Source organism: Pseudophryne corroboree, chromosome 2 (genome assembly GCF_028390025.1).
Source record: "Pseudophryne corroboree isolate aPseCor3 chromosome 2, aPseCor3.hap2, whole genome shotgun sequence".
NCBI classification, from domain to species: domain Eukaryota; kingdom Metazoa; phylum Chordata; class Amphibia; order Anura; family Myobatrachidae; genus Pseudophryne; species Pseudophryne corroboree.
In genome coordinates this window covers 139,506,254-139,533,516 of record NC_086445.1, presented here as the reverse complement: position 1 = coordinate 139,533,516, position 27,263 = coordinate 139,506,254, and the positions used below count along the sequence as shown (strand labels likewise).

Below are 27,263 nucleotides of genomic sequence, written 5' to 3'. Positions count from 1 at the left end.
TTGCTGCTCTGCTTCTCGTTCCGCCTTGCCGGTTTATATGGGCCACCGCTGTGATGTTGTCTGACTGTACCAGGACCGGTCGACCCTGAAGAAGACTTCTTGCTTGGAGCAGGCCGTTGTAAATGGCTCTTAATTCTAGAACATTTATGTGGAGACAGGCTTCCTGGAGCGACCATTTTCCCTGGAAATTTCTTCCTTGGGTGACTGCGCCCCAGCCCCGGAGACTTGCATCTGTTGTCAGAAGTACCCAATCCTGGAAACCGAATCGGCGCCCCCCCAGGAGGTGATGAGCTTGTAGCCACCACAGGAGAGAAATTCTGGCTCTGGGAGATAGACTTATCTTCCGGTGAATGTGTAGGTGAGACCCGGACCATTTGCTCAGCAAGTCCCACTGAAACACACGGGCGTGAAATCTGCCGTATGGAATGGCTTCGTACGCCGCAACCATCTTCCCCAGAACCCGAGTACAATGATGGATCGACACACTCGTCGGCTTCAGAAGTTCTCTGACCATCGTCTGCAATTCCAGAGCCTTTTCTTCTGGAAGGAATACCATCAGTAACTCCATGTCCAGAATCATGCCCAGAAAAGGAAGCCGAGTGGTCAGAATCAACTGGGATTTCGGCAAATTGAGGACCCATCCGTGTTGTCGCAGAATCGATAGAGACAACTCTACACTTGTCAGCAATCGTTCCTTGAACCTCGCCTTTATCAGGAGATCGTCCAAGTACGGGATAATTGAAACCCCTTGTTTGCGAAGAACCACCATCATTTCCGCCATGACCTTGGTGAAAATCCTCGGAGCCGTGGAAAGCCCAAACGGCAACGTCTGAAATTGGTAATGAGAATCCTGTATCGCAAACCTGAGGAAAGCCTGATGCGGAGGATATATCGGCACATGTAAGTAGGCATCCTTTATGTCGACTGACGCCATAAAATCCCCCCCCCCCCCCCCTCCAGGCTGGCAATCACCGCTCGAAGGGATTCCATCTTGAACCTGAAGACTTTCAAGTATGGATTGAGGGATTTTAGATTTAGAATTGGTCTGACCGAACCGTCCGGTTTCGGTACCACAAAGAGGCTCGAGTAGAACCCCTCCCCCCGCTGGGACGGAGGGACGGGAACAATGACCCTCTGTAGACACAATTTTTGAATGGCCGCCCGGACCACCTCCGGAAGAACCACTGGTAATGCCGAAATGAAGAACCGGTGAGGGGGCATCTCCCGAAACTCCAGTTTGTATCCTTGAGACACTATTTCTAACACCCAAGGATCCAGGTCTGATTGAATCCAGACCTGGCTGAATACCTGAAGACGGCCCCCCACCGGTCCGGACTCTCCCAGGGAAGCCCCAGCGTCATGCGGTGGACTTGGTAGCAGCCGGGGAGGACTTCTGGTCCTGTGCACCTGAGGTTGCAGGAATTTTTCTTCCCCGTCCTCTACCCTTTGAGGCGAGGAAAGACGAACCCTTTCCACGCCTGTATTTATTGTGACGAAAGGACTGCATTTGCTGATGTGGTGCCTTCTTCTGTTGTGTGGGAACATAAGGAAGAAAAGAGGACTTACCCGCAGTCGCGGTCGAGACTAGGTCCGCCAGGCAGTCCCCAAACAAGACCGTACCTTTAAAGGGTAGAGCTTCCATAGACCTCTTGGAGTCGGCATCAGCATTCCATTGATGGATCCACAAGACCCTCCTGGTAGATATCGACATGGCATTGGTCCTTGATCCCAAGAGACAGACGTCCCTTGCCGCATCCTTCAGGTAATCTGCAGCGTCCTTAATATAACCAAGAGTTAGAAGGACATTATCTTTATCAAGAGTATCCATGTCACTAGCTAAATTCTCCGCCCATTTAGCAATAGCACTACTCACCCATACCGACGCCACAGCAGGTCTGAGCAATGCACCCGTATTAGCGAAAATGGACTTCAGACACGTCTCCAACTTGAGATCCGCCGGATCCTTGAGAGCTGCCGTGTCAGGAGACGGAAGCGCCACCTTCTTAGACAAACGGGATAGAGCTTTATCAACGGTTGGAGATGTCTCCCATTTTTCCCTGTCATCAGAGGGAAAAGGATACGCCATAAAAATCCTCTTGGGAATCTGCCATTTCTTATCCGGCGATTCCCAAGCCTTTTCACAAAAAGTATTCATTTCATGAGGGGGGAAACTTTACCTCAGGTTTCTTCCCCTTGAATAAGCAAATCCTTGTTTCCTGCACCGCAGGTTCATCAGAAATCTGCAACACATCCTTTATAGCCACAATCATGTACTGAATACTCTTAACTAAACGTGGATGTAACGCCGCCTCAGTGAAATCGACCTCGGAATCAGAGTCCGTGTCGGTATCCGTATCCCCCACCTGAGTAAAAGGCCTCTTATGGGACCCGGATGGGGTCTGTACCTGAGATAAAGCCTCCTCCATAGATTTCTTCCACACCTGGGTCTGTGACTCAGACTTATCTAACCTCTTAGATAAAGAAGCTACATTGGAATTTATTGTAGTAAGGAGTGCTAGTAAATCAGGAGTCGGATGCGTCGACAGTGCTAACTCTAGCCCCGCATCCCCACCTCCTATAACCTCCTCTGGTGAATAACATTCAGGTTCCGACATGTCGACACGTAGTACCGACACCCACAACACCCAGAACCGTCCCAGCAAGGTGACAGGCCCACAATTCAGCCCAGAAGAGGAGACAGAGGGAGTATGCCAGCTCACACCCCAGCGCCTGTATTGGGACACAGAAGATTAAGTGTACCCAGCGCTGCCTTATAGTTCACAACTGGTACCCCACAGCGGCTCCCCACTGGAGATGCCCCTTATACTTGCAGAAAACGTGGAGGTGCCGGCAGCGTCTCTCCCTCGGTGCTGTGTAAGGAGAAAATGGCGCGCGAATGAGCCGCGGACCGAAGCTCCGCCCCCTTCCCGGCGGCTTCGGCCCGCCAAATTTTAACATACAAAAAATGCCCAGCGGGGGTCTGTAATAAAGTGCCTCGGCACCTACGATCTTTTGCCGGCTCAGTAACATGCCCCCCAGGGCGCCCCGCACCCAGTGACAAGCGTTGGTGATGTGTGTGTGGGAGCATGGAGCACAGCGTTACCGCTGTGCTTTACCTTCCGTCACTGAAGTCTTCTGCCGTCCTGAAGTCTTCTGTTCTTCTCATACTCACCCGACTTCTGACTTCTGGCTTCTGTGAGGGGGTGACGGCGCTGCTCCGGGAACAAGCAGCTAGGCGCACCAAGTGATCGAACCCTCTGGAGCTAATGGTGTCCAGTAGCCGAGAAGCAGAGCCTTGAAACTCACAGAAGTAGGTCTGCTTCTCTCCCCTCACTCCCACGCTGCAGGGAGCCTGTAGCCAGCAGGGCTCCCTGAAAATAAAAAACCTAACAAAAATAAGAATTTACTTACCGATAATTCTATTTCTCGTAGTCCGTAGTGGATGCTGGGGACTCCGTCAGGACCATGGGGAATAGCGGGCTCCGCAGGAGACAGGGCACATCTAAAAAGCTTTTTAGGTCACATGGTGTGTACTGGCTCCTCCCCCTATGACCCTCCTCCAAGCTTCAGTTAGGTACTGTGCCCGGACGAGCGTACACAATAAGGAAGGATCTTGAATCCCGGGTAAGACTCATACCAGCCACACCAATCACACCGTACAACTTGTGATCTGAACCCAGTTAACAGTATGATAACAAAACGAAGTAGCCTCTGAAAAGATGGCTCACAACAATAGTAATAACCCGATTTTTGTAACAATAACTATGTACAAGCATTGCAGACAATCCGCACTTGGGATGGGCGCCCAGCATCCACTACGGACTACGAGAAATAGAATTATCGGTAAGTAAATTCTTATTTTCTCTAACGTCCTAGTGGATGCTGGGGACTCCGTCAGGACCATGGGGATTATACCAAAGCTCCCAAACGGGCGGGAGAGTGCGGATGACTCTGCAGCACCGAATGAGAGAACTCCAGGTCCTCTTTAGCCAGAGTATCAAATTTGTAAAATTTTACAAACGTGTTCTCCCCTGACCACGTAGCTGCTCGGCAAAGTTATAATGCCGAGACTCCTCGGGCAGCCGCCCAGGATGAGGCCACCTTCCTTGTGGAATGGGCATCTACATATTTCGGCTGTGGCAGGCCTGCCACAGAATGTGTACGCTGAATTGTACTACAAATCCAGCGTGCAATAGACTGCTTATAAGCAGGAGCACCCAGCTTGTTGGGTGCATACAATATAAACAGCAAGTCAGACTTTCTGACTCCAGCCGTCCTAACTATATATATATATATATATTTTTAGGGCCCTGACAACGTCTAGTAACTTGGAGTCCTCCAAGTCCCCAGTAGCCGCAGGCACCACAATAGGTTGTTTCAGGTGAAAACGCTGACACCCCTTTAGGAAGAAACTGGAGACGAGTCCCAGTTCTGCCCTGTTCAAATGGAAAATTTTAATATGGGCTTTTGTAAGACAAAGCCGCCCATTCTGACAATCGCCTGGCCGAGGCCAGGGCTAACAACATGGTCACTTTCCATGTGAGATATTGGTCAACAGCATGGTCACTTTCCATGTGAGATATTTCAAATCCACAGATTTGAGCGGTTCAAACCAATATGATTTTAAGGAATCCCAACACTATGTTGAGATCTCACGGTGCCCCTAGAGGCACAAAAGAACTGTATATGCAATACACCCTTTACAATCTGGACTTCAGGAACTGAAGTCAATTTTTTCTGGAAGAAAATCTACAGGGCCGAAATTTAAATCTTAATGAACCCCAATTTGAGGCTCAAAACACTCCTGTTTTCAGGAAGTGCAGAAATCGACCTAGTTGAATTTCCTTCGTGGAGCCTTCCTGGCCTTACCCACGCAACATATTTTCACCACATGTGGTGATGACGTTGTGCGGTCACCTCCTTCCTGGCTTTGACCAAGGTAGGTATGACCTCTTATGGAATGCCTTTTCCCTTCAGGATCCGGCATTCAACCGCCATGCCGTCACACGCAGCCGCGGTAAGTCTTGGAATATACATGGTACTTGCTGAAGCAAGTCCCTTCTTAGCTCCCCAGGCCCTTAGTCCTCTGTGAGCATCTCTTGAAGTTCCGGGTACCAAGTCCCTCTTGGCCAATCCGGAGCCACTAGTATAGTTCGTACTCCTCTATGTCTTATAATTCTCAATACCTTGGTTATGAGAAACAGAGGAGGGAACACATACACTGACTGGTACACCCACGGTGTTACCAGAACATCCACAGCTATCGCCTGAAGGTCTCAAGACCTGGCGGAATACCTGTCCCGTTTTTTGTTCGGGCGGGACGCCATCATGTCCACCTTTGGTCTTTGCCAACGGTCCACAATCATGCTGAAAAACTTCCCTATGAAGTTTCCACTCTCCCGGGTGGAGGTCATGCCTGCTGAGGAAGTCTGCTTCCCAGTCGTCCACTCCCGGAAGGAACACTGCTGACAGTGCTATCACATGATTTTCCGCCTAGCGAAAAATCCTTGCAGTTTTGTCACTGCCCTCCTGCTTCTTGTGCCGCCCTTTCTGTTTACGTGGGCGACTGCCGTGATGTTATCCCACTGGATCAATACCGGCTGACCTTGAAGCAGAGGTCTTGCTAAGTTTGGAGCATTATATATTTGCTCTAAGCTTATTTATGCGGAGAGAATTCTCCAGACTTAATCACACTTCCCTGGAAATTTTTTCCCTGTGTGACTGTTCCCCAGCCTCTCAGGCTGGCCTCCGTGGTCACCGGCATCCAATCCTGAATGCCGAATCTGCGGCCCTCTAGAAGATGAGCACTCTGTAATCACCACAGGAGAGACACCCTTGTCCTTGGATATAGGGTTATCCGCTGATGCATCTGAGGATGCGATCCGGACCATTTGTCCAGCAGATCCCATTGAAGAGTTCTTGCGGGAAATCTGCCGAATGGAATTGCTTCGTAATAAGCCACCATTTTTACCAGGACTCTTGTGCAATGATGCACTGACACTTTTCCTGGTTTTAGGAGGATCCCGATTAGCTCGGATAACTCCCTGGCTTTCTCCACTGGGAGAAACACGTTTTTCTGGACTGTGTCCAGAATCATCCCTAGGAACAGTAGACGTGTCGTCGGAAAAAGCTGCGATTTTGGAATATTTAGAATCCACTCGTGCTGTCGTAGCACTACTTAAGATAGTGCTACTCCGACCTCCAACTGTTCTCTGGACCTTGCCCTTATCAGGAAAGCGTCCATGTTTCTTTTAAGAAAATTCATCATTCCGGCCATTACCTTGGTAAAGACCCGGGGCGCCGTGGACAATCCAAACGGCAGCGTCTGAACTGATAGTGACAGTTCTGTACCAGGAACCTGAAGTACCCTTGGTGAGAAGGGCAAATTTGGACCTGTAGGTAAGCGTCCCTGATATCCAGTGACACCATATCGTCCCCTTCTTCCTGGTTCGCTATCACTGCTCCGAGTGACTCCATCTTGATTTGAACGCTTGTATGTAAGTGTTCAAATATTTCAGATCTCACCGAGCCGGTTGGCTTCAGTACCACAATATAGTGTGGAATACTACCCCCTTCTGTAAGAGGGGTACTTTGATTATCACCTGCTGGGAATACAGCCTGTGAATTGTGTGAGGGGGAGACGTCTCGAATTTCTAATGTACACCTGGGATACTACATGTAGGATCCCGGAGTTCCCTTGCGAGTGAGCCCACTGCGTGCTGAAACTCTTGAGATGACCCCCTACCGCACCTGAGTCCGCTTGTACGGCCCCAGCGTTATGCTGCGGACTTGGCAGAAGCTGTGAGGGGCTACTGTTCCTGGGAATGGGCTGCTTGCTGCAGTCTTCTTCCCTTTCCTCTACCCCTGGGCAGATATGACTGGCCTTTGCCCGCCTGCCCGTATGGGGACGAAAGGACTGAGACTGAAAAGACTGTGTCCTTTCTTGCCGATATGTGACTCGGGGTAACAAAAAGGTGGATTTTTCAGCTGTTGCCATGGCCACCAGGTCCAATGGACCGCCCCTTTATACGGCAATACTTCCATATGCCGTCTGTAATCTGCCTCACCTGACCACTGTCGTGTCTTCGTCTGGCAGATATGTACACCACATTTACTCTTGATGCCAGAATGCAATATATGCCTCTGCGCATCCCGCATATATAGAAATGCATCCTTAAAATGCTCTATAGTAAATAAAATCTTGTCCCTGTCAAGGGTATCAAAATTTTCAGTCAGGAAATCCGACCAAGCCCCCTCAGCGCTGCACATCCAGGCTGAGGCGATTGCTGGTCGTAGTATAACACCAGTATGTGTGTATATACTGTTATGATATTTTCCAGCTTCCTATCAGCTGGCTCCTTGAGGCGGCCGTATCTGGAGACGGTAACGCCATGTTTTTATAAGCGTGTGAGCGCCTTATCCACCCTAAGGTGTGTTTTCCAACTCGCCCTTACTTCTGGCGGGAAAGGGTATACCGCCCATAACTTTCTATCGGAGGAACCCCACGTATCATCACACACTTCATTTAATTTATCTGATTCAGGCAAAACTACAAGTAGTTTATTCCCACCCTACAAAATACCCTTATTTGTGGTACTTGTGGTATCAGAAATATGTAACACCTCCTTCATTGCCCTTAACATGTAACTTGTGGCCCTAAAGGAAAAATACGTTTGTTTCTTCACCGTCGACACTGGGGTCAGTGTCCGTGTCAGTGTCTGTCGACCGACTGAGGTAAATGGGCGTTTTTACAAGCCCCTGACGGTGTCTGAGACGCCTGGACCAATACTAATTTGTCCGCCGGCTGTCTCATGTCGTCAACCGGCTTGCAGCGTGTTGACATTATCACGTAATTCCATAAGTAAGCCATCCATTCCGGTGTCGACTCCCTAGAGAGTGACATCACTATTACAGGCAATTTGCTCCGTCTCCTCACCAACATTTTCCTCATACATGTCGACACACACGTACCGACCTACAGCACACACACAGGGAATGCTCTGATAGAGGACAGGACCCACTAGCCCTTTGGGGAGACAGAGGGAGAGTTTGCCAGCACACACCAAAATGCTATAATTATACAGGGACAACCTTTCTATAAGTGTTCCTCCCTTATAGCATTTAATATATATTTATATCGCCAAATCATTGCCCCCCCTCTCTGTTTTAACCCTGTTTCTGTAGTGCAGTGCAGGGGAGAGCCTGGGAGCCTTCCCCTCAGCCTTTCTGTGAGGGAAAATGGCGCTGTGTGCTGAGGAGAATAAGCTCCGCCCCTTTCTCGGCGGGCTTTTCCTCCCGGTTTTTTAATACTGGCCTGGGTTAAAATACATACATATAGCCTTAATGGCTATATGTGGTGTATTTCTTTTGCCAAATTAGGTATTTATATTGCTGCCCAGGGCGCCCCCAGCAGCGCCCTGCACCCTCCGTGACCGTGTCAGTGAGCCTGTGAGACAACAATGGCGCACAGCTGCAGTGCTGTGCGCTACCTCTATGAAGACTGTGAAGCCTTCTGCCGCCTGTCACCGGACCTCCGTCTCCGCCGTCTTCAGCGTCTGTAAGGGGGATCGGCGGCGCGGCTCCGGGACGAACCCCAGGCTGACCTGTGTTCCGACTCCCTCTGGAGCTCAGTGTCCAGTAGCCTAAGACTTCAATCCTCCTGCACGCAGGTGAGTTGCAAGTCTCTCCCCTAAGTCCCACGTTGCAGTGATCCTGTCGCCAGCAGGAATCACTGATTAGTTTAAACCTAAAAAAGACTTTTCTAAACAGCTCTATAAGAGAGCCATCCAGGTTGCACCCTACTCGGCCGGGCACAGAAACCTAACTAAAGCTTGGAGGAGGGTCATAGGGGGAGGAGCCAGTACACACCATGTGACCTAAAAAGCTTTTTAGATGTGCCCTGTCTCCTGCGGAGCCCGCTATTCCCCATGGTCCTGACGGAGTCCCCAGCATCCACTAGGACGTTAGAGAAAAGTATTTTCCTAGAGAAACTCAGGAGAGCTCCCCTAGTGTGTGTCCAGTCACTCCTGGGCACAAAGTCTAACTGAGGTCTGGAGGAGGGGCATAGAGGGAGGAGCCAGTTCACACCCAGTCTTAAGTCTTTTTAGTGTGCCCAAGCTCCTGCGGATCCCGTCTATACCCCATGGTCCTTTTGGAGTCCCCAGAGAAAAAGAAATGCTAATATTATAGGGCACCATGATCTAAGAAAGTTTAGTAGCCACTTCTATAGGCATGGCATATCTATGTCTGTGCTTCAATCATGCTTTAGGATAGGAAATTATTATTATTATTATTATTATTATTATTATTATTATTTTTCTTCGCAGCGCCGTACAAAGGACAGTACAGGGAGACAAAACTTAACATTACAGTAACTAAATAACAAAAATAGAGTACAGGTAACAAAGAGCAACACAATTCTCAAAACATAATACATCTTAGAGTAAGTAGTGAGTGATCAGCGTTCTACTAGGCGCTGGTGGCCATAGATAGAGATGAGCCTTTAACAGTAGCGGAAAAAATATGAAGGGTCATTCACTTATGCAATGCCAAATGTAAGAGGTTTTAAACCAGGGGTGGGGAACCTTCAGCCCTCCAGCTATTGTTGAACTACACATACCAGCTTGCCCTGCTACAGTCTTGCTATTTGGACATGCTTGGCAGGGCATGCTGTGATGTGTAGTTCGACAGCAGTTGGAGGGGCAAAGGTTCTCCATTCCTGTTTTAAATAGACAGGGGCAACAAGCCGCAATTCCCATAACGCATAGTGGTGTTTACAGAAAATATATCACGCTACTGATTTTCTCCAAGTTTCATTACTTTTTCTTTTTCATACTCTACTTTAGCCATTTAATTTCCCAGTGACACACACAGCGATAAATGAATACATCAAATGTACAGTGTGCATTGTCAACAAAGTCAGAAGGACAAAAGCATATGGGCCTCAACCAGCAGCAGGCCAGGACCAGGTGTGTCTAAGTTGCATTTGCAGGCTCTAATACATGCGTAGTTCCCATCTACATACAGCGAGAAACATCTACATACGGACTTGCAGGCAACTCAGAATAAGGCCCATACTCAGAACCAAAGAGACAGGGAGCTGCTTCTATAATGTGGTATGTAATAGATGTAGTTCAACTGCGGACCTAGGAACTATATATGTAGAATCAAGTAGCACAAATCCAAAGGATATAAATAGTGATTTATGTATTTCCCTAAGTTTGCAGGAGTACCGGCGGGTGACGGGGCGTATCGCATGCAACATACAATTCAGCTTGTGAAGCACAGGATAATGTATAGCCCACAGTAAGGGCAGAGATAACAAAGATGAGCCAGTACCGGAAGGAGTATGAAAAGCGTGAATTTGCAAACAGGGTTTTCCAGATTACACCCTGCATGTCTAACTGGCTTAATCATTTACTTATTAATGTATACTGAATCCTATATGCTAATTTTATTTCTACATATTGTATTGCTTTTCTGTGGCTTACATTGTGTGATATTGGATGTACCTTCAAACACTTTGCCCTTATTTCTGCATATACAGTATGACAACCGTGAACAAAATCCCCAGCCTGTGAGGAACCAGGTTTCCACTTCTGATTTCGGACCTCCTAACAAGAGACACAGCTCCACATACTGTAGTCTACACGCTCTCGTTTACCCTCACTCAATAGGTATGGTAAACAAAAGTTCTGGTAATCCTCCGGTAATTGGGGCCACCTCTACCAGTAAAAGCAGGAACCCTAATTTGTAGAGTACCTCCAGTACTCCCTGCAACTTCCAGTCCATATGGCGGAAACAGCATAAAAAAATTAATATAAACACGCATAAACGGCATAAATATGGTCGGGGAACCATATTCCAACACTGGATCTTTTTAATTGTGTTGATATCACGAAACAGAACCCAAAATCCAGTTTATTACTTGATTTCCATATATTATTGATGCCAAGTGCTGCTACTTAACTTTTAAAGTTAAACTAAAATTTAAAGGCCAAAAAAAAAGGAAAAGTATATTAGGCGGCGCACAATGGGATATCATTTTTAATACAATTTCAAATATAGATTTTAATAAATTCATTAAAATAAGTGGACACATTAAGAAAACTTATATTCTTATCACAAATGAAATATTAAAAAGAGAAAAGGAAAAGTACTGAAAAATGTGTTAATAAAAGCAAGACTATGTCGTTCCCTATGGACTCTGAGTGGTTGATATCATGTATTAAAAGGAGAGAGAGGAACTTGTTCTCTACTCTGTCCTCACTTGCAAGGTAGTGTGTCAAGCAGTTCTGTCTCTGGGGACTTGCAGGGGTGTCTTGGATTGATGGTCCAGGTAAATTATTTATGGTCAATGTAATGGGCAATACCAGTACATGTGGCTTCCAAACATCCAATATGTGAACAAACAGAAGTAAATGTTGGGAGTTATTCAAAGATGGTCGCAGAGTTTGCTATTGCAGCAAAATCTGCGACCATACTACTCACATGCTGGGGGTCGCCCAGAACAGGCCAAGGCCATCCAGCGTGTATGGCACTGCCCCGCGATGCAATCGCAATTCAATTCAACTGTATGGCTGCATAGGTAGGGGCACCGTTGCTATGTTTCCTATCGCAGGTAACATCATCGGCCGGCACCGAAAACAGCCATGACACGCCTGCGTTTCCTGCGCCTCCCCCCCCCTTAACGCAGATTTGCTGCCTCTGGGCGCCCATCGCTTGTCATTCATGATGTGATCGCATCACGACAGGCTGCGCGTGCGCAGAAGGCAAAACCCAGGCCTTCAGAGCGAACTCTGAATAAGCGTAGAGCTCTGAATAACTGCCCTTGTCCCACACCACATAACTGTGCCTAAGGATGACATATAGATACAATTTACTTTTTTTTCTACATTTCTTAATAAGAACCTTTTGGCGTAGGAGTGCCATGTGAACAATACTGATACATTTGGGCGCCGTGATTTAAAATGTTTATGAACCACGGTTACTGTATATACACTTGCTACACCTGCTTCTAACAAATAGCCTCTGTGCGATGCTTTTGTATTTGTGCGGGGAGGCTGGCACTGACATGCGGGGCGGACTAGCCCTGTGCTGGGCGTCCCCCCGCATGTCGGAGTTAACGATCGTAGCTGTGCTAAACTTAGCACAGCTACGATCAACTCGGAATAACCCCCATAGTAGGGAAGATAATAGCAGTCTGCTAGAAGACGTGAAGAAAGGGTCTTCAATATGGAAATGTTATCCTCCAAAGTAAGAAATCAGCTCAAGATTGGCTATTGACGCCAAATGATATTGTATACTGTATTCGGCTATTTATCACAGACTAGTTTTTTGCCCGTGTGGAGATTTTAACGTAATAAGACCATTTTCATTGCATCCATCTTCAGGTTTAAGTTCACCACCCAACCCCTAACAGAATTAGATTGAAGATACAGAGCCTATATATTAAAGGACAGTCTAAGGAACATATCAACTTTAAAATACGTTCAGCAGTTCCTGAGTTTTTCTCGTACTAACAACCAAACGTTCCTTACCGGCATTGCCGGGGTATTTAAAGTTCTATTCGTACCATGCATCTAAACTTGGGCTTACATGTCACCAATCAGCTTAGCGACCCCAAAAACTATGGATGACACTAATGTCGGTCACGGTGGACATTTTCTTTCTCACCCCTACTCACCCTCATGCTGATGGGGGATAAACTTGGACTGAAACGGCATCGGGCGTGCCACTATTCATCTCAGCGACCTCGAAAACTATGGATTTTTACATGTCACCCTCTTCCCACCCCTAAGGGTGCTGGGGGTGTCCTACCGCCGCAGTATTTTTTTCCACAGTGGAAGTCATATGTGTATCAAGATTGGTGTAAATTGCTCCAGCCATTCCAGAGTTATGCAGAGTACATGCACTCGTACATCCATATTATTTATATATATATATATATATATATATATATATATATATATATATATACATACATACATACATACATACATACATACATACATACATATATACACACATACACACACTAGCTGAATAACCGGGCTTCGCTATGGAATTTCAAGTATTTCCGTGCATAGAACTTTCATTTTGAAAGACTTCCTGATAAATTAAGACCACCCATCACCAGCAAGGCAGCAGCCAGCAGTACTCGCGGGGAGCAGGCCAGAAATGGAGGGGACGCCTGCTGCTGGGAACCTCCCAGGATCACCCCCTCCCCAAGCCGTACACAGCAGCCAGTGCATAAAGTGTGGTGAGAATTTCACACCAGCACATCAATATATAACTTAGCCAGCAACAACTTGCAACATTAACAGCAACAGCTGAACAGGAACACATACTGAGAACCTGCAGTAAGTTACCGCACAGAGGCGGGCGCCCAATATTCCTTATGAACTACAAGAAAATGATTTACCGGTAGTTATTTAAAATCCTATATTCTCTAGCATCCATAAGGGATATTGGGCACAGATTAGTACGATGGGGATGTCCCAAAGCTTCCAGAACGTGCGGGAACATGCGGAGACATCTGCAGTACCCCCTACCCAAACTGGGTATCCTCTTTGGTCAGGGTATCAAACTTGTAGAACTTCACAAAGGTGTTCTTCCCCGACCAGGTAGAAGCTCGACATAGTTGCAGGGCCAAGACTCCACGTGCAGCTGCCCTGGAAGAGCCCACGATCTTGTAGAGTGGGCCTTCAGAGACTGTGGAACCGGTAAGGCTGCCGACACACAGGCCTGTTGGATAGTAAGCCTAATCCAAAGAGCAACGGACTGCTTAGAAGCAGGGCAACCCTTTTTCTGTGCATCATACAGCACGAACAAGGAATCCGGAGACCACCTGAAATGCGGAGACCACCTGAAATGCAGGAACTGCTGTCTAGTCCTGAGCTCCGCTCTGTTCTTGTAAAAGACCAAGGGGGTCATTCCGAGTTGATCATAGCTGTGCTAAATTTAGCACAGCTACGATCGTAAACGTAGACATGCGGGGGGACGCCCCGCATGTCAGAGCCCCCCCCCCCCCCCCGCACAAATACAAAAGCATCGCATAGAGGCGATGCCTTTGTATTTGAGGAGTAACTCCCGGCCAGCGCAGCTCCTGCGGATGGCCGGGAGTTACTCGTCCCTCTCGCTGGTTGCAGCGGCTGCGTGAGACGTCACGCAGCCGCCGCGGCCCGCCCCCGAACGGTCTGGCCACTCCTGCGTTGGTTGGACCGCTCCCCCTAAACGGCGGCTTAACGGCGCCGTTCAGCCCCCTCCCGCCTAGCGACCGCCTCTGTCTCAGACGCGATCGCTAGGTAACGACAGCTGCCATGCGCCGGCGCACTGTGGCGCCAGCGCATGCGCAGTTCCCACAAGATCGCTGCGCTGAGACAAACTGCAGCTAGCGATCAGGTCGGAATGACCCACCCCAAGTACGGACTTTTGCACGACAAGGCCCCCAATTCTGAGACACGCCTAGCAGAAGCCAGGGACAGTAACATCACCATTTTCTACGTGAGGTACTTATCTTCTACTGTCGTCAGAGGTTCAAACCAGGAGGACTGTAGAAAACGTAACACTACATCCAGATCCCAAGGTGCCGTAGGCGGCACGAATGGAGGTTGTATGTGTAGCACCCCTTGCAAGAAGGTCTGAACTTCTGGCAAGAGAGCCAACTTCTTCTGGAAGAAGATGGAAAGGGCTGAAATCTGGACCTTAATGGATCTCAGACGTAAGCCTTTATCCACTCCAGCCTTCAGGAATCGTAGGAACGTTCCCAAGTTGAATTCTGCAGAGGGATATGTGCGTTCCTTGCACCAAGAGTTATCTCCGCCAGATATGATGATAGTGTTTTGACGTCACAGGTTTTTTGGCTTGAATCATAGTGGCAATGACCTTTTTGGAAAGCCCTTTGTGAGCTAGGATGTTCTGCTAAACTTCCATGCCGTCAAACGAAGCCGCCGTAAGTACGGGTAGATGAACGGTCCTTGTTGAAGATCCCTCCTTAGTGGTAGAGGCCAAGGGTCCTCTACGGACATGTCCAGAAGAGCCACGTACCACGTTCTTCGGGGCAATCAAGATTGCTTCCACTCTTTGATGTCTGATCCGCTTGAGCACCCTTGGGATCAGCGGAATCGAGGGAAACAGGTAGACCAGCTGGTAAGGCCAAGGCGATGTCGGCGCAGACAACTGCTGAGGGTCCTTGGTTCGTGAGCAATAGCAGCAAAACTTCTTGTTGAGACGAGAGACCATCAAGTCGATCTGTGGGCATCCCCACCTGTCGATGATTTGCTGAAACACCTGAGGGTACAGTCCCCACTCTCCCGGATGGAGGTTGTGGCGAATGAGGAAGTCCGCTTCCCAGTTGTCCACTCTTGGAATGAAAATCGCGAACAGTGCTCTTCCATTTCTTTCTGCCCAGAGGAGTATTCTTGACACTTCTCGCATACAGGGCTTTATTTTTGTCCCTCCATGTCGATTGATGTATGCCACCGCCGTGGCATTGTCCGACTGCACCTGGATCGCCTGATACCGGAGTAGAGGGGATGCCTGAATCAGAGCATTGTAGATAGACCGAAGTTCCAGAATGTTGATTGGAAGTAGGGTCTCTTGGGCAGACAACCTGACCTGGAACTGCGCACCCTGGGTGACAGCTCCCCATCCTCTCAGACTCACATCAGTCGTGAGGAGGATCCAATCTTGAATCGCAAAGCGTACACCTTCCAGCAGGTTGGAAGACTGTAGCCACCGGATGATTCGGCTGTCACCCCAGGCCAGATCCTGGCCTGGGGTGACAGCCGAATCATCCGGTGCATCTGAAGATGGGAACCAGAACACTTGTTCAGGATGTCCAATTGGAACGGTCTGGCATGAAACCTTCCGAATTGAATTGCCTCGTACGAGGCCACCATCTTTCCCAATTTTATGCAAAGATGGGCATGACATGTAGTGTAATGTGAATAAGATTGCATTATTGTGTGGCGTATTTCAATTGGTTGTACTACTGTGTAGTACAAGCCCCTTCCTTATGAGACTGCACCCGTTTGGAGCGCACTGTCCCTGTATAAAATATGGGAGAGAGGGTACAAATTTATCGTTTGCATGGGTGTATGCTCATTTGGCTCTGAAGAATCTGCAAACTCCATATACTGTAACTGCTCACTTTGAGAGAATAAGAAGAGTGCACATCAGTAAGACAGCCTCATTGCCAGTGCAGGCATGATAATAAAAAATGTTACTGATCATCAGTTTGTCTTTTCCCTACTTTTAGGGGAAATGTTACCAAAACCTTAAAAGTACAAATTAAGGTATTGCCCAAATCAGGGTCGCTTTAACAGAGAAGGGGGACCGTGTGCACCTCCGGGTGGGCCCCCTCCGCTGCATGGCGCGGTAGTCTCTGGCAATATGCCAGAGTCTACTGTGCATGCGCAGGTCTCCAGAAACATGGCGCCCACCATGTTCCAGAGACCAATTTAGCTATTGGACATGCACAGCGGCCATTTTATCTGTGCTTTTTGCCGCAACAGCAGCGCTCAGCGCTGGACTCCGGAAAGGGGAGTATTACGATATGAGTGCTGTATGTGCCGTGTGGGACCCCCCCTTGACCCAGAGGCCCATGTGCACCACACACATTGCACCCATTATAAAAAAACGCCTATGGCCCAGACAATCAATCAGATTCTAGCTATCATTTTGTAGAATGCTCCACAAGTCCAGGTTCCACCTTTTTAATGGCTGAGACCCGGGAATGTACCACCATAAATGAGATAGTCTTCCAAACCATACAGTAAAATATTTAACAAAAGGACAATTTTTTGTAATAATATAATACAAATAAGAGTGATGATAAAATGGCTTTCACAAAAACAATTGAGTTATCAGTAACTATTTTTTTTAAAATTGTCTATCTGAAGGGGAGCCATTTTTGTCAGCAAATCAAATTGACAATTGTGTTTGGTGCAGTAATTTTGTAAAACCTCTATCAACTGTGAGCTTTAGAAGGTATCATTAGAGAAAGATACATTAACTTTAAGGCTGATAATTAAATTTTTTTAGTGGAATACTTCAAAATGATCCTAATTATTTCATAGAAACATACAAAGAAATCATGATGTACACATCATTATCAAGACAAACTTAAATTCTTACCCAAGGGTACTTCAGTTTTAAATCCACTTTTTTCATGTTTCTGTGGGAAAAATAAATAAAAAAATAAGAATTAATAAAAAATATATATTACATTCCCTGATTTTACACCACAAAATGTATCCACATTAATGTATTATAAAATTGTGTTGTACAGTATTTTTTTTGTTTAATGTATATTACTGAAAGTGTACATAGTTGTTATAGACAGGCATAGATGGGAGTAGCATTTGGTGGGCATGCTGGTTCTTGTAGTGTCATTTGGAGGATCTAGAGGTGACTCCAGGTAAGTTGGCTCTCAATTTAGATATACTGTATTTTTGTACATGCTATTTTCATGTAGAATAGCAATAAGCAATTATATAACCCAGAGTGGTAGTACTTGTAGTAGTATGCAGGGTTAGGGCACATTGCATCGACAAGGCCTGGTGGCTTAACCATATCTTTGCATATACAGGTTGAGTATCCCTCATCCAAAATGCTTGGGACCAAAGGTATTTTGGATATTGGATTTTTCCTTATTTTGGAATAATTGCATACCAGAATGAGATATCATGGTGATGGGACCTAAGTCTAAACACAGAATGCATTTATGTTTCATATACACCTTATACACACAGCCTGAAGGTCATTTAATAGAATATTTTTAATAACTTTGTGTATTAAACAAAGTTCGTGTACATTGAGTCATCAACAAACTAAGATTTCACTATCTCATTCAAAAAAGTCTGTATTTCGGAATATTCCGTATTTCGGAATATTTGGATATGGGATACTCAACCTGTATATGCAACTAAGAACTTTCTATTATGATGTAGTGTTCAAGTCTTATTCAGTGTTCTCCCCACACTTTAAATTACGGGCGTCCGGCAGCTCCTACCGCCACTTTGTCCCCTGCTGGATTGCCCGGCAGCCCCAGTAATGTGCGCATCCTTGACGTTCACCCGGCACCCTCTCCAACATTAACATGTTTCCAGGGGTGTGGATCATTAGATCAATAGTGTCTAGGTCGACAATGTTTAGGTTGACCACTATAGGTCGATAGGGTTGGAAGGTAGACAGGATTTCTAGGTCGACATGTGCTAGGTCAACAGGTCGACATGGTTTTCTTCGTAGAGTGACCGGGAACCTCAATTAGTGCACCGTGTCCCCTCGCATGGCTCGCCTTCGGGCAAGGTGCCTCGCTCCACTACCGCTTCGCTTGGCACAGATTACCGTTCCAATCGTAGTCCACATGGATCGTTAAGTATGAAAAAAAAAAGAAAAGAAAAAAAAACTCATGTGGACCTTTTGAACTGTCGACCTTTTGATCTGTCGACCTAGAAACCCTGTCGACCTAGTGACTGTCGACCTATAGTGGTCGACCTAAACAGTGTCGACCTTTAGACCGGATCCCATTTCCAGTGGAGAGGGATGCTGGACGGATGTGACATCGGCTTCAGTCACAGTCATTGCGCTGCATCCGGGGACGTGCACGCTGTGACGTTGATGGAGGGCAGAGATCCCTTCCACTGCTTAATAGGAAGAGGCTCGCTGTCTGGGCAGGAACAGATGCCTCAGCATATTGAAGAGAGTGGTCATCCAGCGTCCACTCTCAGAGATTCTGTTTTGTCTATCACTGTGTCTTGGGTCAGCAGCTGTAAAAACACTGTTATTGCTAATATTATGAGATGTGCTGGTGGAAACTTCACTTTTTTTTTTTAATAGACATGTACTTAGACATCTACAGATGTGTCCTAATACACCTAACCTCCAGACGCCATGCAGAAACTTTAATTCAACCGTTTGAAGAGGCTCAAACCAGCGAGATTTTAGGAACCGTAACACCCCGTTAAGGTCCCATGGTGCCACTGGGGGCACAAAAGGGGGCTGGATGTGTAGCACTCCCTTTACAAAAGTCTGGACTTCTGGGAAAGAAGCCAATTCTTTCTGGAAGAATATAGATAGGGCCGAAATCTATACCTTAATGGAGCCTAACTTTAGGCCTATATCCACTCCTGTCTGTAGAAAGTGGAGAAAGCGGCCCAAATGGAAAACTTCTGTAGGAGCATTCTTGGCTTCACACCAAGAAACATACTTCCTCCAGATACGGTGATAATGTTTCGCCGTCACCTCCTTCCTAGCTTTTATCAGAGTAGGGATGACTTCTTCCGGAATACCCTTCCCAGCTATGCCGTCAAACGTAACCGCGGTAAGTCTTGGAACACGCAGGGCCCCTGCTGCAACAGGTCCTCCCTGAGAGGAAGAGGCCACGGATCTTCTGTGAGCAGTTCCTGAAGATCTGAATACCAGGCCCGTCGAGGCCAATCTGAAACAATGAGTATTATCTGCACTCTTTTTCGTCTTATGATTCTCAATATTTTTGAGATGAGAGGAAGAGGAGGGAACACATAGACCGACTGAAACACCCATGGTGTCACCAGGGCGTCCACCGCTACTGCCTGAGGGTCCCTTGACCTGGCACAATACCTCCGAAGCTTCCTGTTGAGGTGTGATGCCATCATGTCTATTTGAGGAAGTCCCCAAAGACTTGTTATTTCTGCAAAAACTTCTTGCTGAAGTCCCCACCTCCTGGATGGAGATCGTGTCTGCTGAGGAAGTCTGCTTCCCAGTTGTCCACTCCCGGAATGAATACTGTTGACAGAGCGCTTACGTGATTTTCTGCCCAGGGAAGAATCCTGGTGGTTTCCGCCATTGCCACTCTGCTCCTTGTCCCGCCTTGGCGGTTTACATGAGCCACGGCTGTGACGTTGTCTGATTGCATCAGAACCGGTAGGTCGCGAAGAATATACTCCGCTTGTCGTAGGCCGTTGTATATGGCCCTCAATTCCAGTATGTTGATGTGTAGACAAGCCTCCTGGCTTGACCACAGTCCCTGAAAATTCCTTTGTTGTGTGACTGCTCCCCATCCTCGGAGGCTCGCGTCCGTGGTCACCAGAAACCAGTCCTGAATGCCGAACCTGCGACCCTCTAGAAGGTGAGCACTCTGCAGCCACCACAGGAGCGACACCCTGGCCCTGGGGGACAGGGATATTTTCTGATGAATTTGAAGGTGGGACCCTGACCACTTGTCCAGAAGGTCCCACTGAAAAGTCCTCACATGAAACCTGCCGAAGGGGATGGCCTCGTAGGTCGCCATCATTTTCCCCAGTACTCGAGTGCATTGATGGACTGACACTCTTTTCAGTTTTAACAGGTCTCTGTCCATGTTCTGAAGTTCCTGGGCTTTTTCCATCGGGAGAAAAACCCTCTTTTGTTCTGTGTTCAGTACCATGCCTAAGAAAGACAGCCGAGTCGTTGGAACCAACTGTGTGACTTTGGTAGATTTAGAATCCAGCCATGTTGCTGTAGTACTCTCAGGGAGAGCGACACGCTTTTCTGCAACTGTTCCTTTGATCTCGCTTTTATCAGGAGATCGTCCAAGTACGGGATAATTGTTACTCCTTGCCTGCGCAGGAGCACCATCATTTCCGCCATTACCTTTGTGAACACCCTCGGGGCCGTGGAAAGCCCAAACGGCAACGTCTGAAACTGGTAATGACAGTCCTGTACAGCGAATCTCAGGTATGCCTGATAAGGAGGATATATGGGTACGTGAAGGTATGCATCCTTTATGTCTAGTGACACCATAAAATCCCCCCCTTCCAGGCTGGAGATAACTGCCCTGAGCGATTCCATCTTGAACTTGAACCTTTTTAAGTACAGGTTCAGGGATTTTAAATTTAGAAGGGGTCTGACCGAGCCATCCGGTTTCAGGACCACAAATAGGGTTGAATAGTACCCTTTTCCCTGATGTATTAGGGGAACCTTGATAATCACTTGCTGTTGACACAGCTTTTGAATTGCAGCTAAACTATCTCCCTCTCTGGGGGAGAAGCTGGTAAAGCCGATCTGAAGAATCGTCGAGGAGGCACGTCTTCGAATTCCAGCTTGTAGCCTTGGGATACTATTTCCATCGCCCAAGGATCCACGTCCGACTGACCCCAGACGTTGCTGAAGAGTCGAAGACGTGCCCCCACCGGTGCGGACTCCCTCCGTGGAGCCCCAGCGTCATGCGGTGGATTTAGTAGAAGCCGGGGAGGACTTCTGTCCCTGGGAACTGGCCGTAGCAGGCATTCTATTCCCTCTACCCTTACCTCTGGCGAGGAAGGAAGAGCCCCGACCTCTTCTAGACTTATGCGACCGAAAGGACTGCATCTGATACTGTGGTGTTTTCTTTTGCTGTGGGGGAACAAAAGGCAAAAAAGTAGATTTACCCGCGGTAGCTGTGGAAACCCCAAATACAACCTCACCCTTGTAAGGTAAAACTTCTATATGCCTCTTTGAGTCGGCATCACCCGTCCATTGGCGGATCCACAGTGCTCGCCTAGCCGAGATCGCCATGGCGTTGGCCCTTGAACCTAGTAGCCCGACGTCTCTCTGAGCGTCTCTCATATATAAGACTGCGTCTTTGATGTGACCTAAGGTCAACCAAATGGTATCCCTCTCTAGAGTATCTACCGCGCTACAAACCCAAGCCGATGTTACTGCCGGTCTGAGCAAAGTACCCATATGTGTATTGGAGACGGTAGTGCCACTTTCTTGGATAAGCGCGTTAAAGCCTTGTCCACCCTGGGCGAGGATTCCCACCGTACCCTGTCCTGTGCAGGGAAAGGATATGCCATAAGAAATCTTTTGGGAATCTGCAGTCTTTTGTCTGGAGTTTCCCAAGCTTTTTCAAATAATGCGTTCAGCTCATGAGATGGGGGAAATGTTACCTCAGGTTTCTTTACCTTAAACATGTGTACCCTCGTGTCAGGGACAGAGGGGTCATCTGTGATATGCAAAACATCTTTTATTGCAATAATCATATAATGAATACTTTTGGCCACCCTTGGGTGTAACCTTGCATCATCGTAGTCGACACTGGAGTCAGAATCCGTGTCGGTATCAGTGTCTGCTATTTGGGATAGGGGACGTTTTTGAGACCCTGAAGGGCCCTGTGACACAGTTAAAGCCATGGAATGACTCCCTGCTTTTTCCCTGGACTCTGCTTTGTCCAATCTTTTATGTAATAAAGTCACATTTGTGGTGCCGACGGAGACACCACAATCAGCTGCTCCACCTCCTCCTTAGATGAGCCTTCCGCTTCAGACATGCCGACACACACGTACCGACACCCCCACACACTCAGGGATATATCTATATGGAGACAGTTCCCCCAATAAGGCCCTTTGGAGAGACAGAGAGAGAGTATGCCAGCACACACCCAGCGCCACCGGACTGGAATAAAATCCCAGTAGTGCAGCGCTTTTATAGTAATATATATATATATATATATATATATATATATATAAAAATACACTTCACTGCGCCAATTACATGTGCCTCCCCCCCCCCCTTTTATGCCCTCTGTAACCGTGTTCAGCAGGGGAGAGTCCGGGGAGCCAGCTCCTGCAGTGTGCTGAGGAGAAAATGGCGCTGGTTAGTGCTGGAAGGATCAAGCCCCGCCCCCTCACCGGCGGGCTTCAGGTCCCGCTCAAATTATTTATACTGGCGAGGGTTTATTAATATACTGCCTCTGCAGTATCTATTTTATATGCCAGTGTCCCTTGAGGTTAATAATGCTGCCCAGGGCGCCCCCCCCTGCGCCCTGCACCCGTACAATGCCTGTTGTGTGTGATCTGTGTGGGAGCAATGGCTGCGCGTTACCTCAGTGAAGATCATGAAGTCTTCTGCCGCCTTTGAAGTCTTTTTTCTTCTCATACTCACCCGGCTTCTATCTTCCGGCTCTGTGAGGAGGACGGCGGCGCGGCTCCGGGACGAGTGGCGAGGGTGAGACCTGTGTTCCGACTCCCTCTGGAGCTAATGGTGTCCAGTAGCCTAAGAAGCAGAGCCTATCATTTAAGTAGGTCTGCTTCTCTCCCCTCAGTCCCACGATGCAGGGAACCTGTTGCCAGCAGTGCTCCCTGAAAATAAAAAACCTAACAAAAGTCTTTTTCAGAGAAACTCAGGAGAGCTCCCCTGCAGTGCATCCAGTCTCCACTGGGCACAGGAACTAACTGAGGTCAGGAGGAGGGGCATAGAGGGAGGAGCCAGTGCACACCCATTCTATCCTAAAGTCTTTAGAGTGCACATGTATCCTGCGGAGCCCGTCTATACCCCATGGTCCTTACGGAGTCCCCAGCATCCTCTAGGACGTAAGAGAAAGCGGCATTACACAGCGGGGGCATGGCTTAAATTACGTGATACATCCACCCCGCCCCCGTTCCACCTATGCCCACCCCCCTCTGCTCTTCACTACCCTGCCCCGCCCCCTGCTGAGCCGACCTGGCTGCTCTCTCCCGGAGAGAGAAGCCATAAAGTCGGTAAGTATGGTTCAGAATCAAGAATGACACCTAGGCAGCGAGCTTGTGGGGTAGGGATGATTGCCGAGTTATAGAAGATTATATTTTAGGAACAGTAAAAGAAGTCCCATAATTCTTTGGAAAGATATAGGTCAGTTAAAATCATGTATAATCAGACAGAAATAATAATGTGTTCTAGAGCTCATCAAGGTATAGAATGGACACTAACCCACTTGCTCTGTGTTATAGACAATGGAGTAAATTTACTAAAACGGGAGTTCTATTTAAGATGGGATGTTGCCCATAGCAACCAATCAGATTCTACTTCTCATTTATCTAGCACCTTCTAGAAGATAATAGCTGGAATCTGATTGGTTGCTATGGGCAACATCCCATCTTTAGTAGAACTCCCAGCTTAGTAAATTTACCCCAGTGAGACATTTAAATCTTCTTAAATCCTTGGAATAATACATTAATTTATTATTGCTAATATATATATATATATATATATATATATATATATATATACAGGTTGAGTATCCCATATCCAAATATTCCGAAATACGGAATATTCCGAAATACGGACTTTTTTGAGTGATAGTGAGATAGTGAAACCTTTGTTTTCTGATGGCTCAGTGTACACAAACTTTGTTTAATACACAAAGTTATTAAAAATATTGTATTAAATGACCTTCAGGCTGTGTGTATAAGGTGTATATGAAACATAAATGAATTGTGTGAATGTAGACACACTTTGTTTAATGCACAAAGTTATAAAAAATATTGGCTTAAATGACCTTCAGGCTGTTTGTATAAGGTGTATATGTAACATAAATGCATTCTGTGCTAAGATTTAGGTCCCATCACCATGATATCCCATTATGGTATGCAATTATTCCAAAATACGGAAAGATCCGATATCCAAAATACCTCTGGTCCCAAGCATTTTGGATAAGGGAGACTCAACCTGTATCACACATTAAGCCACCAGGTCCTGTCGATGCAATGTGCAGCCTACCCAGTGTGTGTGTGTGTGCGCGCGCGCGCGTGCGTGCGTGAGAGAGAGAGAGAGAGAGAGAGAGAGAGATGTGGGTACAGAAATGTGCAAAGCAAAACTTTCCAGTTACAGAAGTATCTGCTTTATTAAAATCTGTGATTTAATCATTCAAAAATATATGCTAGCATGCAAAATATATACATGACATGATTATCCTGGTAACAAAGTAAACATGAACATCGGTTCAGTTTATTAAAATCATAGGTTACAACACATGATGGTTGGTAATTCTGGTATGGTGATTGTTAGAAGTTGCAACAGCTGTGAATTTAAAAATGTCCACAGGAGGGCAGCAGAGAGACACAAAAGTGAAGTGGAGAAAAAAAATATATATATACATATAAATAAAAATAAGATTTTACTTACCGATAAATCTATTTCTCGGAGTCCGTAGTGGATGCTGGGGTTCCTGAAAGGACCATGGGGAATAGCGGCTCCGCAGGAGACAGGGCACAAAAAGTAAAGCTTTTCCAGATCAGGTGGTGTGCACTGGCTCCTCCCCCTATGACCCTCCTCCAGACTCCAGTTAGGTACTGTGCCCGGACGAGCGTACACAATAAGGGAGGATTTTGAATCCCGGGTAAGACTCATACCAGCCACACCAATCACACCGTACAACTTGTGATCTAAACCCAGTTAACAGTATGATAACAGCGGAGCCTCTGAAAGATGGCTTCCTTCAACAATAACCCGAATTAGTTAACAATAACTATGTACAATTATTGCAGATAATCCGCACTTGGGATGGGCGCCCAGCATCCACTACGGACTCCGAGAAATAGATTTATCGGTAAGTAAAATCTTATTTTCTCTATCGTCCTAGTGGATGCTGGGGTTCCTGAAAGGACCATGGGGATTATACCAAAGCTCCCAAACGGGCGGGAGAGTGCGGATGACTCTGCAGCACCGAATGAGAGAACTCCAGGTCCTCCTTAGCCAGAGTATCAAATTTGTAAAATTTTACAAACGTGTTCTCCCCTGACCACGTAGCTGCTCGGCAAAGTTGTAATGCCGAGACCCCTCGGGCAGCCGCCCAAGATGAACCCACCTTCCTTGTGGAGTGGGCCTTTACAGATTTAGGCTGTGGCAGGCCTGCCACAGAATGTGCAAGTTGGATTGTGCTACAGATCCAACGAGCAATCGTCTGCTTAGACGCAGGAGCACCCATCTTGTTGGGTGCATACAATATAAACAACGAGTCAGATTTTCTGACTCCAGCTGTCCTTGCAATATATATTTTTAATGCTCTGACAACGTCCAGTAACTTGGAGTCCTCCAAGTCACTTGTAGCCGCAGGCACTACAATAGGCTGGTTCAGATGAAATGCTGACACCACCTTAGGGAGAAAATGCGGACGAGTCCGCAGTTCTGCCCTGTCCGAATGGAAAATCAGATATGGGCTTTTGTAAGATAAAGCTGCCAGTTCTGACACTCTCCTGGCCGAAGCCAGGGCTAGAAGCATGGTCACTTTCCATGTGAGATATTTCAAATCCACCTTCTTTAGTGGTTCAAACCAATGAGATTTTAGAAAGTCCAAAACCACATTGAGATCCCACGGTGCCACTGGAGGCACCACAGGAGGCTGTATATGTAGCACTCCCTTAACAAAGGTCTGGACTTCAGGGACTGAAGCCAATTCTTTTTGAAAGAAAATCGACAGGGCCGAAATTTGAACCTTAATAGATCCCAATTTGAGACCCATAGACAATCCTGATTGCAGGAAATGTAGGAATCGACCAAGTTGAAATTCCTCCGTCGGAGCACTCCGATCTTCGCACCACGCAACATATTTTCGCCAAATTCGGTGATAATGTTGCACGGTTACTTCCTTCCTTGCGTTAATCAAAGTAGGAATGACTTCTTCCGGCATGCCTTTTTCCTTTAGGATCCGGCGTTCAACCGCCATGCCGTCAAACGCAGCCGCGGTAAGTCTTGAAACAGACAGGGACCCTGCTGAAGCAAGTCCCTCCTTAGAGGTAGAGGCCACGGATCTTCCGTGATCATCTCTTGAAGTTCCGGGTACCAAGTCCTTCTTGGCCAATCCGGAACCACTAGTATCGTCCTTACGCCTCTTTGCCGTATAATTCTCAATACTTTTGGTATGAGAGGCAGAGGAGGAAACACATACACCGACTGGTACACCCCAAGGCGTTACCAGCGCGTCCACAGCTATTGCCTGCGGATCTCTTGACCTGGCGCAATACCTGTCCAGTTTTTTGTTGAGGCGAGACGCCATCATGTCCACCATTGGTCTTTCCCAACGGGTTACCAGCAAGTGGAAGACTTCTGGATGAAGTCCCCACTCTCCCGGGTGAAGATCGTGTCTGCTGAGGAAGTCTGCTTCCCAGTTGTCCACTCCCGGGATGAACACTGCTGACAGTGCTATCACATGATTCTCTGCCCAGCGAAGAATCCTTGCAGCTTCTGCCATTGCACTCCTGCTTCTTGTGCCGCCCTGTCTGTTCACATGGGCGACTGCCGTGATGTTGTCCGACTGGATCAACACCGGTTTTCCCTGAAGCAGAGGTTCTGCCTGGCTTAGAGCATTGTATATTGCTCTTAGTTCCAGAATGTTTATGTGAAGAGACGTTTCCAGGCTCGTCCATACTCCCTGGAAGTTTCTTCCTTGTGTGACTGCTCCCCAGCCTCTCAGGCTGGCGTCCGTGGTCACCAGGATCCAATCCTGTATGCCGAATCTGCGGCCCTCCAATAGATGAGCACTCTGCAACCACCACAGAAGAGAC

The 27,263-nt window shown here is 47.3% G+C and overlaps 1 protein-coding gene and 1 long non-coding RNA gene across 3 annotated transcripts in view; one reads left to right on the top strand and one right to left on the bottom strand.

Annotated features, from left to right (window-relative positions):
• Positions 1-27,263, bottom strand: part of B3GLCT (beta 3-glucosyltransferase) — a 1,170,551-nt gene that overhangs the window by 808,230 nt on the left and 335,058 nt on the right. For both annotated transcript variants that reach the window (XM_063951761.1, XM_063951762.1), the window contains exon 3: positions 17,140-17,179. In XM_063951761.1, the coding sequence (XP_063807831.1) occupies positions 17,140-17,179 (40 nt within the window). The remainder of the gene's footprint in view (positions 1-17,139; positions 17,180-27,263) is intronic.
• LOC135003817 (uncharacterized) overlaps positions 1-27,263 on the top strand; it is a 117,583-nt gene that overhangs the window by 40,781 nt on the left and 49,539 nt on the right. The gene's annotated exons all lie outside the window — the stretch shown is intronic.